The 18,005-nt window shown below is 50.6% G+C and overlaps 1 protein-coding gene across 4 annotated transcripts in view; it reads right to left on the reverse strand.

The window, feature by feature from the left end:
* Positions 1 to 18,005, reverse strand: part of HTT (huntingtin) — a 136,409-nt gene that overhangs the window by 35,049 nt on the left and 83,355 nt on the right. For all 4 annotated transcript variants that reach the window (XM_059923695.1, XM_059923696.1, XM_059923694.1 and 1 more), the window contains 4 exons: positions 16,697 to 16,813; positions 13,842 to 13,964; positions 13,283 to 13,518; positions 12,058 to 12,200 (listed from right to left, as the gene is read on the reverse strand). In XM_059923695.1, coding sequence (XP_059779678.1) covers positions 12,058 to 12,200; positions 13,283 to 13,518; positions 13,842 to 13,964; positions 16,697 to 16,813 — 619 coding nt within the window. The remainder of the gene's footprint in view (positions 1 to 12,057; positions 12,201 to 13,282; positions 13,519 to 13,841; positions 13,965 to 16,696; positions 16,814 to 18,005) is intronic.

Below are 18,005 nucleotides of genomic sequence, written 5' to 3' on the forward strand. Positions count from 1 at the left end.
TGGCATCACTGCTGGAGAGTCAAAAGCTTATTTCTGCTCTAGATTTCAACACATCCAAACACAAAAGGGCCCTAAAACAGGCAGAAACAAACAGACCACAGACTTCTTCTCACTCCTCATGACTGGTTACACGTACGCGCTGAGACAAGGGGAGAGCTGACAAAAGCTCGCCAAACAGAAACATCTGCCGAGAAGCTTTCTGGTGCTCGCCTCCCTCTGGCCGCACTGGCTGGGTTCTCTCCGGCTGCTGCCGGGTCAGCATCGCCCACCTCAGGCCCACCCAGCCCTGGCCTGCTCCCTCTCGTGCCTCCGTCACTGCGTGGGCTCCCTGTGGGCCACGGACACGAGGGAAGAGCCAGGCGCTGCCCCGAAGGAACCCTGGAGCCAGGCCAAGGCACACGGGGAATGGCAGACCACGGAGGTGGGGTTTTACTGAACAGGGAGCAGGAAACCATGGTCAGAGCTGAGATCCAGGTGACGGAGTGTCGAGGCGGGCTCTGAAATCAGACTGTGGCTCTGCCATGCCTGCTCGGAGACCCTGGCCGTATGTCCCCTGTGGCCTTAGTTTCCTCGCTTGTAGAATGGAATTCAGAGCACTAGCCGCTCACAGGGCTGCAGGAAGGATCAAATCATAAAACCCAAGGGAAGGGCTCAGTACAGAGCTGGACAGAGCCAACGACTGGCAAGCGGCTGCTGCTGCCGGAAGGACGTCAGGGAAGTGCCCGGCCTCGGGGGTCAGCGTCCCAACAGCAGGAGGAAGCTGCTGGCGGGACAGGACAGGAAGTTAGGGGCCCACCGGGGGGCGACAATGACGCTGGGGTTTGAGCGTCTCTAATGACAAATGCCGAACAAGTCAATAAGAAGAGGAAGCTGGAGAAGAGCAGCTGTGCCAGGTGACAAGTCCAACCTTAAGTGTAAGTCTGAGGTGCTGCCAGGACACCAAGCACGTGTCTAGAGGGAGGATGGAAACGAGAGACCAAGGCGGCCATGATGGTGGAGTGACAGGACCTAAGGAGGCAGTTACCAGAGTCATCTCTGCAGCAATAACCGAGGCAGGTCACGAAGGAGGCGGTCCCATGGAGGGTGAGGAGGAGGGTGGGAGACAGAGAGACAGAGGGCGGGAGGGCAGAACAGAGAGAGACCAACAACACTCAGTGGATGAAAGACAGTCCCTTCAACAAATGGTGCTGGGAAAACTGGGTCTTCACATGCAAAAGAATGAAACTAGACCCCTAGCTTGCACCACTCACAAAAATTAACTCGAAATGGATCAAGGACTTGAACGTAAGACCTGAAACCATAAAGAAGAAAACACAGGTATTAAGCTCCCTGACATTGGTCTTGGCATAATTTTTTGGATATGACACCAAAAGCAAAGGCAACAAAAACAAAAAAAAATAAGTGGGATTACATGAAACTAAAAAGCTTCTGCAGAGCAAAGGAAACCATCAACAAAGTGAAAAGGCAACCTACAGAATGGGAGAAAACTTTGCAACCCATACATCTGATAAGGGGTTAATATCTAAAATATATAAGGAACACATAAATTAATAACAAAAATAAATCCAATTAAAAAGTGGGCAAAGTGGGATTTCCCTGGCGGTCCAGTGGTTAAGACTTCCCCTTCCAGTGCAGGGGGTGTGGGTTCAATCCCTGGTCAGGGAGCTAAGATCCCATATGCTTCGTGGCCAAAAAACCAAAACATAAAACAGAAGCAATATTGTAACAAATTCAATAAAGACTTTAAAAATGGTCCAAATCAGAGGACCAATGTGGTGGGGCGGCGGGGACCAGGCCTGGGAGCCCAGCAGGCTCTCCGGGCCCAAGTGGGTGGGGCAAACGCCCTCCGCTCCTTCTCCTGTTCCTCAGGTCCTGGAGTGCCCTCCCGCCTGCCTCCCTCCTACGCCACCAAGACCAGCGCAGCCCAGAGGGGAACTCTGAGGGCGTAGGACCCCACCCGAGAGCTGGGCAGACTTTCCCGGCCAACTGGGCACACTCCCCCCACCCCCCGATCTGAGCCCCCAAGGGTCCCTCCAGGTGTGGGAACCCCTCGCCCCTCTCAGCCACCCCTCAGGGGTGCCAGTCCTGTCCGGCCTCCACTTCTCTTCCCCCCTCGGTCCCCGCCACGTCCTACCGGTTCGCTTGGGGGTTCCTCCCATCTCCTTGGGCCTTGAGGTCCCCCACCAGCATGCAGCAGGCGCCCTAGCTGTGGGGAGACATTGTTGGGAGACGCAGACTCCGCGTCTTCTCACACCACCATCTTGACTCCGCCCTCTCGAGAAGCTCGGGGTTTTATTTTTAGTAATTTCCCAACAGTACATAATCTGCTTACTGTGCCTCCTGTTCATTATGTCTCTCCCCCTAGAAGCAGTGGCAGCCGGGCCTGGCGAGGAGACCATGTACACCTCAGCCTCCAGGGGCCTGCCCGCCAGGGTCCCCGCTCAGGACCCCGAACCCAAGGAGGCGCTGGGTCTGGGCCAACTGTCATCGGAGCTGCTTGTGATGGTGCTGAGCCATGTGCCCCAACACATGCCGCTCGGGCACTGCCGCCAGGTGTGCCGGCACTGGCACGACCTGGTGGACTGCCAGGCCCTGTGGCTGAGAATCCTGGCCCAAGGCCACGCCACTCTGTCACCCATCCTCCACACCTACCTGCCCCCACCGACGACCCCAGGCCCTGTGTCCTGGGCCGCTTCTGCGAGAGCAGACCCATAGGACGCAACCTCCTCCCGAACCCCAATGGCGAAGAAGGCTTCCTGAAATGGACGGTGCCAACTGGAGGAGATGCCTGGGGGGCAGAGGAAAACTGGGGGGTCACTCCCAGGGCCTGTACACAGACCAGCTTCCTGTCTTCCTACAGGTGGTGTCAAAAGAAGCAGGTGTCAGACCTGGAGGAGGAGGGTCTGTGGCCGGAACTCCTGGACAGTGGAAAGACTGAGACTTGTGTCTCTGACTGGTGGACAGACCAACAGTACACTGACAGTTTACATGGGCTAACTGTCCGACCTCTAGATGCCAAGCAGGCCGTCCTGCATCACTACTCTCCTTTGCCTTTTCCCCTCCAGCAGTGTAGAAAGAGTTTCTCCTCTGAGGCTAGCCATGTGTTCTCCAACCTTCAGAAGGTCGTCCGCTTTGTGTCTTTTGAACACTTGGTCCGGGACACTGATTTCTGGTCTGGGCAGTATGGAGTCTATCTGTCCCACTCCAGTGTGACTGTGCGGGCCCATCTGCCCTAGTCGAGGGCTGTCCTTGCAAAACGACCTGACCGTGCCTCCCAGGAGCTGGGCCCACGGGCAGGGCCGTCTCAGTCATCAAGGGCTTGTAGCTCCCAGGCATCCTGGGATCTCATGAATCCAGTTCAAGTTCCTACTGGGCCCCGTCTTCAGGTTCTGGAAGCTACTAGGAGAAAGTTCCTCCATCAGATTTACCGGCTGCTGCTGCTCTAAGGCAGCCCCTGTTCTACTGAGTGGAGACGCAGGGGTGAGCACGGCGAAATGCTGGCTCCGGAGAGGGCCCCCCCCCCCCACGACAGGCCCCTCTGGTTCAGCCCCAGTGCCCTCTGCCCTCGCTTCCTCATGTTTCTGCATCAGAGGCTTTCTTGGTCCCGTGCAGGAAGCCCTCTCCTCCCGTCTGAACAAGAAGCTCATCCCTATGGCTGAGCAAATTCCAGCCCCTAACTTGCTGTGGTTTCAAGACTGGGACCAGGACTCAGAGCTGAAAGTTGAACCAGCTCAAAAAATGTTTGGAGACAGAGAGTTCTGCCCACACTGTGAACAACGAAGTGGCCCCCTGAGCCCAACCCTACCCTGAATTGTATGGTGTATAAAATTATTTTATTTTGAAATTCTTTTTTAAACATGGAGAGAATAAGTGAGCACTGTATCTGCCAAAAAAAAAACAAACAAAACAAAACATGGTCCACAGCAAAAAAAAGTCTTCAAAAAAATTTTAAAAAGTGGGCAAAGGATCCGAATAGACATTTTTCCAAAGAAAATATTCACATAGCCAAGAGGTACATGAAAAGGTGCTCAACATCCTTAATCATTAGGAAACTGCAGGTCAAGACCACAATGAGACATCACTTCACACCTGTTACAATGGTTATCATCAAAAAGACAAGACATAACAAGTATTGGTGAGGCTGCGGAAAAAAAGGGAACCCTTGTGCACTATGATAGGAATGGAAATTGGTGCAGACACTGTGGAAAACAGTACAGAGGTTCCTTAAAAAATTAAAAATAGAACTACCGGAGGAGGAGTCAAGGTGGCACTGTGGGAAGACGTGGAGTTAGCCTCTCCCCACAACTAGGGCACTTGCTGGCTGCTGGTGGGGGACTCTGACCCCCAAGGAGATGGGAGGAACCCCAGAGTAAACCAGTAGGATGTAGGGGGACCAAGGGGGGAGGAGAAGTGGAAGCCAGACAAGATCGGCACCCCTGAGGCTGGGGAGATCAGAAGAGGCAGGTGGGAGGGACTCTCCAGGAAGAGCCGGAGAGGAGCGGAGGGCAATCGCCTGGCCCACTCAGGCCAGGGAGCCTGCTGAGCTCCCAATCCGCTCCCCCAGCCCCCAAAGCCCCATCTAGGCCACAGGGGTTCTGCCTGGGGGCATAGGAGGGAGGCCGGGGAAATCAGGAGTGGCAAGTGGGAGGGGCCATCCAGGAGAGGTGGGAGAGGAGCGGAGGGCGATTGCCTTCCCCACTGGGGCCGGGGGAGCCTGCTGACCTCCCAGGCCAGTCCCCTGTGCAATCCAAAGCCCCCTCCAGGCCGTGTGGGTCCTGGGGGCACAGGAGGGAGGCTGGGGAGATCAGGAGAGGTAGGCCGGAGGGGCCCTCCGGGAGAAGCAGGAAAGGAGCGGTGGGTGATTACCCCACCCACCGCTCTGGGGCCCAGGAGCCTGCTGAGCTCCCAGGCCAGTCTCCTGCCCTCCAAAGCCCCCTCCAGGTCACGTGGGTCCTTGGGGGCATAGGAAGGAAGCCGAGGGGAGAACAGGACAGGCAGGCCCAGGACCAGATGGCTTCACAGGCGAATTCTATCAAACATTTAGAGGAGACCTAACACGAATCCTTCTCAAACTGTCACTATTTGCTGATGACATGATACTATACATAGAAAATCCTAAAACTGCCACCAGAAAACTACTAGAACTAATCAATGAATTTGGTAAGGTTTCAGGATGCAAAATTAATGCACAGAAATCTCTGGCATTCCTATACACCAACAATGAAAAATCAGAAAGAGAAATTAAGGAAACACTCCCATTTACCATTGCAACAAAAAGAATAAAATACCTAGGAATAAACCTGCCTAAGGAGGGGAAAGACTTGTACTCAGAAAACTATAAAACACTGATGAAAGAAATCAAAAATGACATAAACAGATGGAGAAATATACCATGTTCTTGGATTGGAAGAATCAATATTGTGAAAATGACTATACTACCCAAAGCAATCTACAGATTCAATGCAATCCCTATCAAACTACCAAACTACAGAATTAGAACAAAAAATCTTAAAATTCGTATGGAAACACAAAAGACCCCAAATAGCCAAAGCAGTCTTGAGAAAGAAAAACAGAGTTGGAGGAATCAGGCTTCCCGACTTCAAATGATACCACAAAGCTACAGTAATCAAGACAGTATGGTACTGGCACAAAAACAAAAATATAGATCAATTGTACAGGATAGAATGCCCAGAGATAAACCCACATATATATGGGCATCTAATTTATGACAAAGGAGGCAAGAACATACAATGGAGAAAAGACAGCCTCTTCAATAAGTGGTGCTGGGAAAACTGGAGAGCTACATGTAAAAGAATGAAATTAGAACACTACCTAACATCATACACAAAAATAAGCTCCAAATGGATTAAAGACTTAAATGTAAGACCAGACACTATAAAACTTTTAGAAGAAAACACAGGAAAAACACTCTTTGACATAAACCACAAATCAAGATCTTTTTTGACCCACCTCCTAGAGTAACGGAAATAAAAACAAAAATAAACAAAGTTTAATTAAACTTAAAAGCTTTTGCACAGCAAAGAAACCATAAACAAGACAAAAAGACAGCCCTCAGAATGGGATAAAATATTTGCAAATGAAACAACAGACAAGGGATTAATCTCCAAAATATACAAACAGCCCATGGAGCTCAATATCAAAAAAACAATCCAGTTAAAAAACAGGTGGAAGACCTAAATAGACATTTCACCAAGGAAGACGTACAGATGGCCAAGAGGCACATGAAAAGATGCTCAACATCACTAATTATTAGAGAAGTGGAAATCAAAACTACAATGAGGTATCACCTCACGCCGGTCAGAACGGCCATTACCAAAAAAACTAGAAACAATAAATGCTGGAAAGGGCGTGGTGAAAAGGGAACCCTCCTAACACTGTTGGTGGGAATGTAAATTGATACGACCACTATGGAAAGCAGTATGGAGGTTCCTTAAAAAACTAAAAATAGAACTACCATATGACCCAGCAATCCCCCTACTAGGCATATACCCTGAGAAAACCATAATTCAAAAAGTGACATGTACCACAATGTTCACTGCAGCACTACTGACAATAGCCAGGACATGGAAGCAACCTAAGTGTCCATGAACAGATGAATGGATAAAGAAGATGTGGTACATATATTTACAATGGAATATTACTCAGCCATAAAAAGAAACGAAATTGAGTTATTTGTAGTGATGTGGATAGACCTAGAGTCTGTCATAAAGAGTGAAGTAAGTCAGAAAAAGAAAAACAAATACCATATGCCAACACATATATACGGAATCTAAACAAAAAAAATGGTACTGATGAATCTAGTTGCAGGGCAGGAATAAAGAGGCAGACGTAGAGAATGGACCTGATGACATGGGGTGGGAGGGCGAAGCTGGGGCGAAGTGAGAGTAGCATCGGCATATATACACTACTACCAAATGTAAAATAGTTAGCTAATGGGAAGCAGCAGCATAGCACAGGGAGATCGGTTAGGTGCTTTGCGATGACCTAGAGGGGTGGGATAGGGAGGATGGGAGGGAGGCTCAAGAGGGAGGGGATATGGGGACATGTGTATGCATATGGCTGATTTGCTTTGTTGTGCAACAGAAACTAACATGGTATTGTGAAGCAATTATACTCCAATAAAGATCTATTAAAAATATATATATAACTACCGTATGATCCAGCAATCCCACTTATGGGTATATACCTGAAGGAAACAAAATCACTAACTCAAAAAGATACCTGTGGGACTTCCCTGGTGGCGCAGCGGTTAAGATCAACCTGCCAACGCAGGGGACACCGGTTTGATCCCTGGTCTGGGAAGATGCCACATGCTGCAGAACAACTAAGCCCGTGCACCACAACTACTGAGCCTGTGCTCTAGAGCCCGTGAGCCACAACTACTGAGCCCACGCGCCACAACTACTGAAGCCCGTGCTCCACAAGAAAAGCCAGCACAATGAGAAGCCCGCGCACTGCAACGAAGAGTAGCCCCCGCTCACCACAACTAAAGAAAGCACGCGTGCAGCAACGAAGACCCAAAGCAGCCAAAAATAAATAAATAAATAAATAAATAAATGCTCCTTAAAAAAAAAAAAAAGATACCTGCACTCCCATGTTCACTGCAGCATTAATCACAGGAGCCAAGACATGGAAACAACCCAAGTGTCTACTGAAGCATGAGTGGATGAAGAACGTGTGACACACACACACACAGGAATATTATTTAGCCATAAAAAAAAGAAGAAAATCCTGTCATTTGCAACAGCATGGATGGACCTTGAGGGCATTATGCTAAGTGAAATAAGTCAGAGAAAGATGAATACTGTATGATCTCACTTATATGTGGAATCTAAAAAAACCAAACTCATAGATACAGAGATCAGCCTGACAGGTGCCAGAGGTGGGGGGTGGTAGGTGGGGAAATGGGTGAAGGTGGTCAAAAGGTACAACCTTCCAGTTACAAGCGTGGAATTAACCAAAGAAACCTCAGCTCAAGTTGGAGTTGGGACAGGCCTGTAGCGGAAGCTCTCACGCCTACTGAAGGTTTCTCCTTCCTGCTGGAGAGTAAGGGACGCCAAGCAGGCGCACGTCTCCTCCTGTTTGGGGTGATTGACAATGCACAAGAACACATGCAATTAAGAGGTTGGAAAGAGAAGACTGAAGGAGAAGTCAAGGAATGAGGGAGTTTCAGCGAGCAGAGGTCTGTCCACAGAATTGGGCTGCAGGGTCCGGGAAGATGAGGACCTGGGAAAGCCCACAGGTGGCCTTTGCAGAGGCATTTCTGGTAATGAGATCAAGAGGCAAACCGCTGAGGATGGAGAGAAAGAGGGAAAGCAGAGCACTAGAAGCAACAACAATAAACTCCTGAAACACTTCTTCTGAAAAGCTGTGCAGTCAACAAGAGGAGGAGGACAATTCAGGAAGCCGCAGAGCCAAGCACGGCTTTGCTCCGCCTCGTAGGCTGCGTCAGCAGCGCGGCTCTAGGCGAGAAGGAAAGACAGACATGTATGTCTTGCCGCGTGGAGTGTGCAGCGAAGACAGCGGGAGTGAATGAAGGAGACACTCAAGACACAAACTGGAAGAACTGATCATGGGAAGAGCAAACACCAGAGGGGATGGGGACCAGGATGGGGGACGAGATGTTAGACGGAGGAACTGGACAGACACTGGTGGTAGCCTGGGGCTAGACGCTCGCGGGGGAACCGGCACTGCTGATGGTGTGCGACGTACGAGGACTGGCCCAGGCTTTAGACGCCTCCCCCCCCATCCCACCACCTGGGAGCTCACACATTACAACCCCTGTGACTCAGTTACTTCAGCTAGAACATGGGTATCACGGTGTGTGCCGGGCCCACAGGAAGTGCTCTGCAAGCATTAGCTGCTACACTTACCATCACCAACCCATGAAGCAGCACGATATAACGGGCACAAAAAAATTCTTGGGTTTTCACTCTTGGTTTTATCATATGACCGTTCAGAACCTGAATTCTCTCATCAGTAGAAACGGGGAACTATCTCATAGAGTTGTTCTAAGGATCGATGGGGATACTCATGTAAAAGGTACCACACACCCCTAAGAGAACACCATCAGCAGCCCCATCCTGGCCCAAGCACGAATCTGAATCAGTGCCCATTTTCTCACTGTAGGAAGACCATTTTCTCTTCCTTCTAGTAATCCTACTTTGGCCCACACATAAAATACTGGGAAGAGAGCTCTGCCTGCGAGGAAGGAAGGGAGAGGGTCAGGAATGGCTCCACCGCCCACTGCTGCCCTCGGCTGGGTGAGCACTGGACGGCAGCGGGGAGGGCACACGGTGGGGGCTGGTGGAGGTGGGGGGGGGACTGGCAAACACGGTGAGCAGTTAGGAAGCCTCACTGTGGCCACAGGCCGGAGGACTCAAGCCAGCCCTGCCTGCAACAAAGCAATGGACACCGTCAGCCTCCTGCCGCGGCTCCACCTTCTCCTTCTAGCTGGTCTGTCTCAGTGGAGAGGACGAGGTGTTAGTTACCCAGAACCTATAAAATGGAGACTAGGTAACTTTCTTGGCTCTTCTGTTTATGCTGGATTGAATGTGAAATAGGCAAACGACTTTGGGATTCATACCCCACCCCCAACAACAGGGGTAACAGAAAATGAGAGGTCAAGACCATTACTCAGACTAGTTCCTGTTCTAAGAAATAATATCTGAAATGGGCAAATTCAAAGATCTCAATTTTCAATGGAGAGGTGAAATTATTATCATTGTTTAAGCAATGCATAAATAAAAATTACCAACTTTAGATGCTAAAGACACCTTATTTATATAAAAGACAAGATGATTTATTTTATCTCAAAACCAACACAGTAATTCTGCCGCCTGGTGTCTTTAAAAGAAATGGCATCAAAATACATGAGGAGATAGAAATAGACATTTGTACACACCCATACACCCCTTATTTACAAATACTGGACCAACTGAACAATGTCCAAAGACACGAGTGGCAAAACCCACGTGCCCCGGTACCCAGCCCGGGCTCCGGAGCAGAGCGCGGCCTTCTCGATATTCCACTCCATGCACGGCTGTTCAAATTTAACCAAAATTAGATTGAACAAAAGCTCCTCAGTCACAATACCACACTTCCAGTGCCCATCAGCCACATGTGGCCAGAAGCAACTGGATTAGTGCAGACACAGAACATCTGCACACTGCAGGAAGCTGGACTCGACAGCACTGCAACAAACCATAAAAGTATTTCCCCTGATTTCTGAGAAAAGGAAGAGGAAGTTAGAGCAACGGGTGAGTGAACAGCACGGAAATCCACTTGGATGCGCCTAAGGCCGCAGAATGCACTGCTCTTATCCAAAGAAGGTAGAAAGCCGTCCTTCGATGTGAACTGGTACCCTTCTGGTGTCAGATCCAAACCAACCGATGGCCAAATATTAAAATGGCCCATATACTAAAAACAACTTATTCTTCATATGGTTTAATTATTTTCTCAACTTTACACTTATTGCAGTGGGTGGGACATAAATCAAAAGATCCTCAAAAGGAAAATTATTTCAATGGTAAGTAAACAAGGTGGCTTGAAGCTATAATCCATCATCAAAATTAAATTCTGGCCACACGCCTGTGCCGAGGGCGACAGCAGGTATGTGAAGCAACCATGAAGAGGTGTCCTTCTCCATCGCTCCCAGGCCGCGCGAGCCCAGGTCCCTGCCCGCCTCCTCAGCCCCTCCGACCCCTCACCCCTCTCGGCAGGAACACTCTCTCCGAAGGGCCAGCTCCTTCTCCTTCAGGCGTTAGCTCAGCAGCCCCCTAGGAGAACCTGCCCCTACTGCCCACCCCTGTGCTGGCTGTCACTGTGCTTTTGTTTCCTTCTCAGGAGACAGCAAGACTTGTGGTGACATCTCTGTGTATTGTCTGCCCCGCTAGACTGAGCACCACAGAAGCAGGAATCACGTCAGCTGTACGGACCACCGCACACCCAGGGCCCAGCACAGTGGCGGCTGACTCGGTGCATCTCTGTTGAATGAATGAAGTTTGACAATGGTAACTATCTTCCGCTCTAATGGTATGTATGTGGGTATGTGTGTGTTTTAATTTGTATTAAAGTAATATACACACATGATTTTTAAATCCCATAACAGATGGGGGCTCCTGATTTTACAAGTGCCCTGCCCCATCCCTCTTAAGGCGACTATTTGTTATCATTCTGTTTTCAGTTGTGGTGGTTACCTCCAAACTTGCCTTGGTATGCTTTCATCACCTGCAGTGGACCGTCAGTGATTCTGTCTGCTCCCTTCCCTTACTACTGGAAAGTAACCCTTTCTCCCAAAGGAATGCCGTCCAGCCTCTCACCTAGCCCAGGCTGGCCAGAGCACCCAGGGCTCACGAGTCCCTCACAGGACTCCCGCAGGGGCTGAGACCAGAGGCCATCCTTTCTGCCACGGGGAAGGAGCCCCACAGAAAACAAAGCCGACACAGTAAAAGAGCTGAGACGTGGAAATACACGATGCGGCAACAGAATTAAACACGCCAGAGGCAGTCACACCCAAAGAGAGCACCTAGCCCCGTACTTCCAGGACTCAAACCACTTCCAGATTTGCTTCATATTTGGACCATGACTTCCTTGCTGTTTGTTTTTCCTAGAGATTAGAATTGCCTTTCATTTTTCTTACTGAGAAAAGAAGGATATGCCTGTACCCTATAACTAGCAAGACATTCCTTTTGAAAACACTCATTCCTGTTGAAAAACACTGACTGTCCTAAGGCGGGCTGGTTGCTTCCTATGCTTGCTACATGGCTGGGATCTTGTGACTTCTCTCTTGAGTGCACTGTCTTTTTTAATCCACAATCGTATGTAAAGGTAACAAAAACATCTTGACTTTCCAAATCTTTAAAACAGGAGGAAGCGCCCAGGTTTACTGTTTTCATCAGCACAAGGTCTTCAAAGGCACACTGAGCAGAGCAGAGCAGAGCTCACATTGGGCAGCACCTCCTTACACCCTGAGAGTGTGCGGGGCAGGGCAGGGGATATACAGATGCTCTAATAAGACTAGTGTGATGCACCTACCAGACTTGAAGATGTGGATCAGACACATGAGCAGCGTGCCTAGCTCTTGGCAGTAGAAAGTATGCTGCTGTTCACTCATTTCCACTCGTAGCTGTTTTGTAACAATGTCCTCTAAAAGGATGCCAACCAGTTGTAGCAGAAACCTTCAAAGAAAGGGAGAAGGGTGACAGTGAAGTAGGTGCCTACTGCGGAGCACTTCTGGGAGGCACACACGTAAAAGTAATATACGCAGTAGATATGAGTAGGGTAAAAATGCAAGTAAAGTGAAGTGTTCAATGCCAGCCCTCTGGATTAAGTCACTTTACCTCTCTGCGTATTACTTTCCTCACTAATGAGATGGCAGGAATCATACCACCTTCAAAGGACTGTCAGGAGGGTAAAATGACCTGCAGGGTTTCTTCAAAACTTTATAAACCATAGGGCAGGCTGATAACCCACCCCAGGAATTTAATGTATCCTCCACCTTAGCCCCCTGCTTAAATGTAACAGCAGGAGCCACAGGCTGCCTTGCTGAACCTGCGGACAAACGGGTGTCGTGCAGTTTCACTGGATTTATCTCCACAAACACAGTGGCGCCTCCCCTGATGACCAACCAAGGGCAGCTACGTGGACATTACGGTGGACCCGGCAGGAAGGAGCACGTTCTCAGGAACTGTGCTTCCTGGACAGGCTCTACGAGGTCTAAGTCAGCGTGCGCCCCGAATCCAGCAAAGGTGGATACACACTTGTCTACACAACAAGCCTTTTCAGTGCCTGAGTTGTGACCGCCGCCCTCGAGGAGCGTCCCAAGAACTGATAAGGGCAGACGTGATCTGACGCCACAAGTACACCCAGGGGAGCGCAGCACGAGCGCTCCACCCTGGCAGGGAGGGGGATTTTACTACTGACAGTGTTTAGGGTGGCCAGCACCCGGTGGGAACAAACGTAAGACTGACTTTCAGTGGGTTTTCCTAGGTTTTCAAATTCTCTGCAGGCAAGCACACCCTTATCGCCTGCACCCACCGACTACCGCCGTGCAGTCTTAACAAGGGTCTGATTCAGGATGTGACAGAGCCTGCAGACAGGCATGACCAAGGGCCACAGGTGAGGCAGGCTGGGCAAAGAAAACACACCGACACAGACTCCTTAACCCACCTCGCAGAGCTGAAGCGAGACTCAGTGACCGCAAACACCACAGGGCGGCCTGAGGACGCGGACTGGCGGAAGGCTCAGGTACAGAGCATACCTGGAAAACGCTTCTTCTGGCAGATTCTTCGTTTGTCTCCCTTCACTGTGGTCTTCCAGTACTGAATTACTGTCCCCATCTCTCAACCTACTAATTATCGGACAGCAGAGTAAATATGGAGAGAAGGAAAGCTCCTGAATACGAGAAAGAACAATATCTTCAGTTGACTGGGAAATCAGAACCCTCAAAATGGCTAGGATTCCGGATATCCATAGTTGAACAGTGGTCACAGATGCCTAAAGGAAGGAAAATAAATAAGTTATAGCTAAAGAAAAAAGAGGATTAAGTTTTCCTGATTGCCAATTTCATTTATGAAAATCACCCTGATTTTACAATTCCACCAATAAATCTGTCTCATTGGTTCTCAAAGTGTGGTCCCAGACAAGCAGCATCAATACCATCTGGGAACCTGTTTAAAATGCAAATACTCAAAAAAAAAAAATTAAAATTAAAAAAGAAAAAATGCAAATACTCAGGCTCCACCCTGGCCCCAGCAGAAACCCCCAGGTGCCCCACACAGTGGTGAACCCAAGACGCCATCAGGAGGCAGGATACTCACCAGGGTATCTGGGGTGACGAACATACTCCGTAAAAGCATGTCCACGGGACGGAGGGAGGAAGGGGCCAAAATCTCAAATAACGTATTTAACACTCCAAGGGCTTCGTGAGAATCAATGTGCATCTGTTGCAATTAAATGTCACAGATGTTTTCCCATAAGCCAACTGAAACGCCAACTTTTATACCTCACATCAGTTGTCCCAAGGTCAAATGACCTTGACCATGCATCATTCCCACCCCCGCACTTAAATGCATTTTAACTTCAGTAATGAACCAAGTAAATGTTTTTTAGAACAACACTAACAGCTGTATTTTTTCCACGATGGAAATCTTTGCATTTAGATTTTTATTAAATAAACCACAGATGCTTTCTGTAAAAAATTCAAATATGTAAAAGTATGAAAAATATCAACTGAAACCACACCGCCCTGACCCAGTCACCATCAACACTTCAGGAACCAGCCTCTCTCGCATCTCTTTACACACGTGTAATGTACCTAAATGGTTATCATACACACTGTATCTTTTTTCTTTCTTTACTGGCACCCCATCCCTACCCCACTATGTAGTAACAAATGTTAGCAAATTAGTGTATTTCTCGTTAACTTTCTCCACATTCCTATACATGTAGAGAGATTTTTGTTTAAGTTGTTTTGAAAAATCATGTTATAAATGTCTCTGCTTTTTTCCATTAAAAGTATAATGGAGAACTCCCAAGGCAACAGGTTTTAAAACCTAACATTTTTTTTATTTTGTTGGCCTCTCCGCACGGCATGCAGGATCTTAGTTCCCCACCCAGGGATCGAACCTGGCGCCCCCTGCAATGGAAGGGCAGAGTCTTAACCACTGGACCGGCAGGGAAATCCTCCTAACATTATTTTTAAAGGTTGCAAAATATTCCAAATTAAGTCTCTACCACAGTACATTCAACCACTGCCCTATTGATGATTTTCGTCACTACTAACGAGTGTGTATACACACAGTACCACCTCCACAGAGGGCGATTCTCTCAAGGTGCAGGTCTCAGCCCTGCCTGACGTGGAGCCGCCCCTCTGCGGTGGGAAGATGAGCCTCTTCCCGGGGCCCACCCGCCGGCTACGACCCTCCGGCTATGACCTGCCGGCTACGTGGCCACAGAGCCCTGGGTCTGGTGGTGCTCAGGGACGCCACGACGGCACGGCCACCTGTCCTGCACAGGCAGCTCCCCTCTGCTCTTGCCCTCGGGGTGGGCACTGGCCCTCGCCCCCCGCACAGCTTGGCCGGCTGCCGCCACGTCTCTCCCGCTCCTCTCCTCCCGCCCTCTCACCAGCGCACGCCGGCTGGGCTTCTGTTCCCTCCGCCCCACCAAAGCCGCTCCCCAGGGGCCTGCGTGTGGCCAAGTGCGGGTCAGTGCCCAGGGCCCGTCTGCTGGGCCCGTCAGCAGCTCCCAGCCATCAGTCCCTCCTCCGGGAAACAGCTTTTCTTCTCGGTTTTAAGAACACCACGTCGCCTGCTCCTCCCCGTCTCGTCCACGGGCCCCCTTGCCTCCTGGGGCTCGGCCTTCGCCCACTGCCCAGCTGCCCTGGGCCCCGCGGCGACCTCGTCCACCCTCAGGCCTGCCCTCCAGCTCGCACCCCAAAGGCCTCCTCCAGCCTCCCTGGCGCCACCCGGTGTCCCAACCGAACACATCCAAACCAGGCTCTGACCTCCTCCCGAAACCCACTCCTTCCAAGGTCCCCCCAAAGCCATCACGCTACAGCCACCTGCCCGCCCCTCCTCTCACACCCCTCACCCCACTTAAGCCGTCAGCAAAGCCCACTGGTTCTGCGTCCAGCAGACGCCCCTTCTCGCCCCTTCGCTCCCACCCCCGGTCCACGCGGGCCCTGAGCCACGAGTGGCTCTCCCTACACCCCCGCCCGCCTGTTCAACTCTCAAGTACACCCTGACCCCCTTTGTACCAAGCCCTCCGAGGGTTCCCCCAAGTCCTCCCCCCGGAGAGCTCTTCCCCAGGCATCTGCTCGGCTCATCCCTCACCTCCTTCAAGCCCCCGCGGATGTCACCCATTCAACACTGTCACCCCCAGCCGACACACCTCCCCTCCCTCCAGGACTCTCATCTGACATTTTATACACGTCACTAGTTTACTCCCCTCTGCTGTCTGTCTCCCTACCCCGTTCCAACTAAACGCTCACTCTGACAGCACCCGCTTCCCTAGCCGGGCCGACCCAGATGAACAAACAGGCATCTGCTGACTGTACCCAAAGTGCTTCAGACCCAGAGCTCTGCCAGCAGCTGGGACGGTTTCCTGGAGGGACCGTCTTCAGCGCGTCCCTGCTGCCCGGTTCCCGGGGTGGTGCAGCACCCGGAGCACAGTGTCTTGCCCTCGATGCCGGGGGTTGGGGGAACGGGGGGTGGGGGCAGAAGTGGTTCAGAAGCCGTGCAACTACTGGGCTCCATCCTACACGCACAGCCAGACCAGTGCCTTCCACTGCGCTTGTGGAAACCACTGACTGCATCCTTTGACTACAGAAATCCTGATTAAATGACGGATAACTGCCAACTTACTTTATACGTGATAAGGAAAAACACTCCCCTACAGAGCAAACAGAAGACGTTTGACTGAGCAGAATGAGGGAGACAGGGTGTAAGCAGGAAAGGACGCAGCCCTGGAGGCACTTCCCCAGGGGCGCCTTGGGACCCAGGGGACGTCTCTACCTCTGGCCCCGCACTCGCCCAGACGGCACCAGTAATGACCATAAAATGCACCCACCACGATCTGACGAAAAGCCCACCACAAGCGCCCACCTCTCATGAGCACCTTCACCCACTTCCAGGGTGTCGCAGTGACCCCACACGCGGGGGGGAGGGGAACAAACCTGTTGCCTGGCCAACATCGGGAGGATGATGTCGGCTATCTGCCGAGACAGCCGCTTCCACTTGTCCTCGCTCTCCTTGTGGCACTGCTGCAGGACCAGGATGAACATCTCCAACACCTGCACAGAGGGAACGGCCGGAAGACACTCGGACCCCAGCCCACGTGCCCCCAAGGAGGGCCGATGCAGCCCTGGCCCCGGGACACGCAGGAGGACCACAGCACTGCCATCTCTACGGCTTTACAAGACTCACAACCAGAGGAAAGGAACAAAAGGAAAGCCTAACTCATCTCAACCTTTGGCAGGACACAAGCACAGCCTTGACTAAACTGTTGTGCAGACACCCTCTGGCTTTTGTGCGTGTTAACATCTCTGCAAAGGTCACCTTCTACTGAGGACACCATACTTCAGAAGAGTTGGCCTTGGGTGAGCACGAGTTCGTTAGTGATCCCTTCTAAACAGAGACCCTCAAAAGCCTGTTTTGGTGCACACGGTCTCCCTGGCACATGGCCACCTTGAACATGCTGCCAGGAAGGCTTCCAGAATGACAGCAGACCCGAGGAGCTCCTGCAAAGCTGGAAATGCTTATCACCCGCCTGCTCGCAGAAAAGCCTGCAGCCTGCTCTGTGAACGTACCGGCCAGGCTGAGCCCGTTCCCTGGAAAGCCGCCGGCCGCTCCACAGCTGCCTCTCCCTTCGAGGGGCACTTCGGGCAGCACTTGCGCGACAGCAGCCGCTCTGCACTCATCCCGACTCTCCTGACCCAAGACCCACCCTCTCCGTTCCGTAAACCAGGCCGGGCGCTCTGGGGACGCCGTGCCGGCCGAGCTGCCCTCCAGGCCTCCCACTAAGCTGCATGCTTGCCAAGAGCCGGTTATTGGTTCTCAAACCTCTTTATGGTAGTCGTACTTTTTACTGTAATTACGGGATTTAATTAAACACTAAGCATTTAATTAAACATTACCTAGATTAACCAAAATGAGAATGCACAAAGAAAGTGTTTCTATGAGAAAATCTTACGATTTTATAAAGATTCAAAGACAAATAGCTAAAAAGAATTACCAAAATAAGTGAGGGCTAGGCAACTGTACCAGCTACAGAAGAGAATTCATTAAAAAGCCAGACTTCTGTTTTCAGACTGCCTCACACACCACCTGAAATTCCTACTCCACCTTAAGGAAAACGAAGCCAGAAATCAGCGCCAAGAAAAAGACTCTGGCCCTCCCTCAACATAGTGGTAAATAAATGTACAAACAAAGTCGTTAAATTATTTCAGGTTGAGATTTTTAAAAATCATTCTTTAGAACGCTACC

This window comes from Balaenoptera ricei, chromosome 5 (assembly GCF_028023285.1).
Source record: "Balaenoptera ricei isolate mBalRic1 chromosome 5, mBalRic1.hap2, whole genome shotgun sequence".
Taxonomy (NCBI): Eukaryota; Metazoa; Chordata; class Mammalia; order Artiodactyla; family Balaenopteridae; genus Balaenoptera; species Balaenoptera ricei.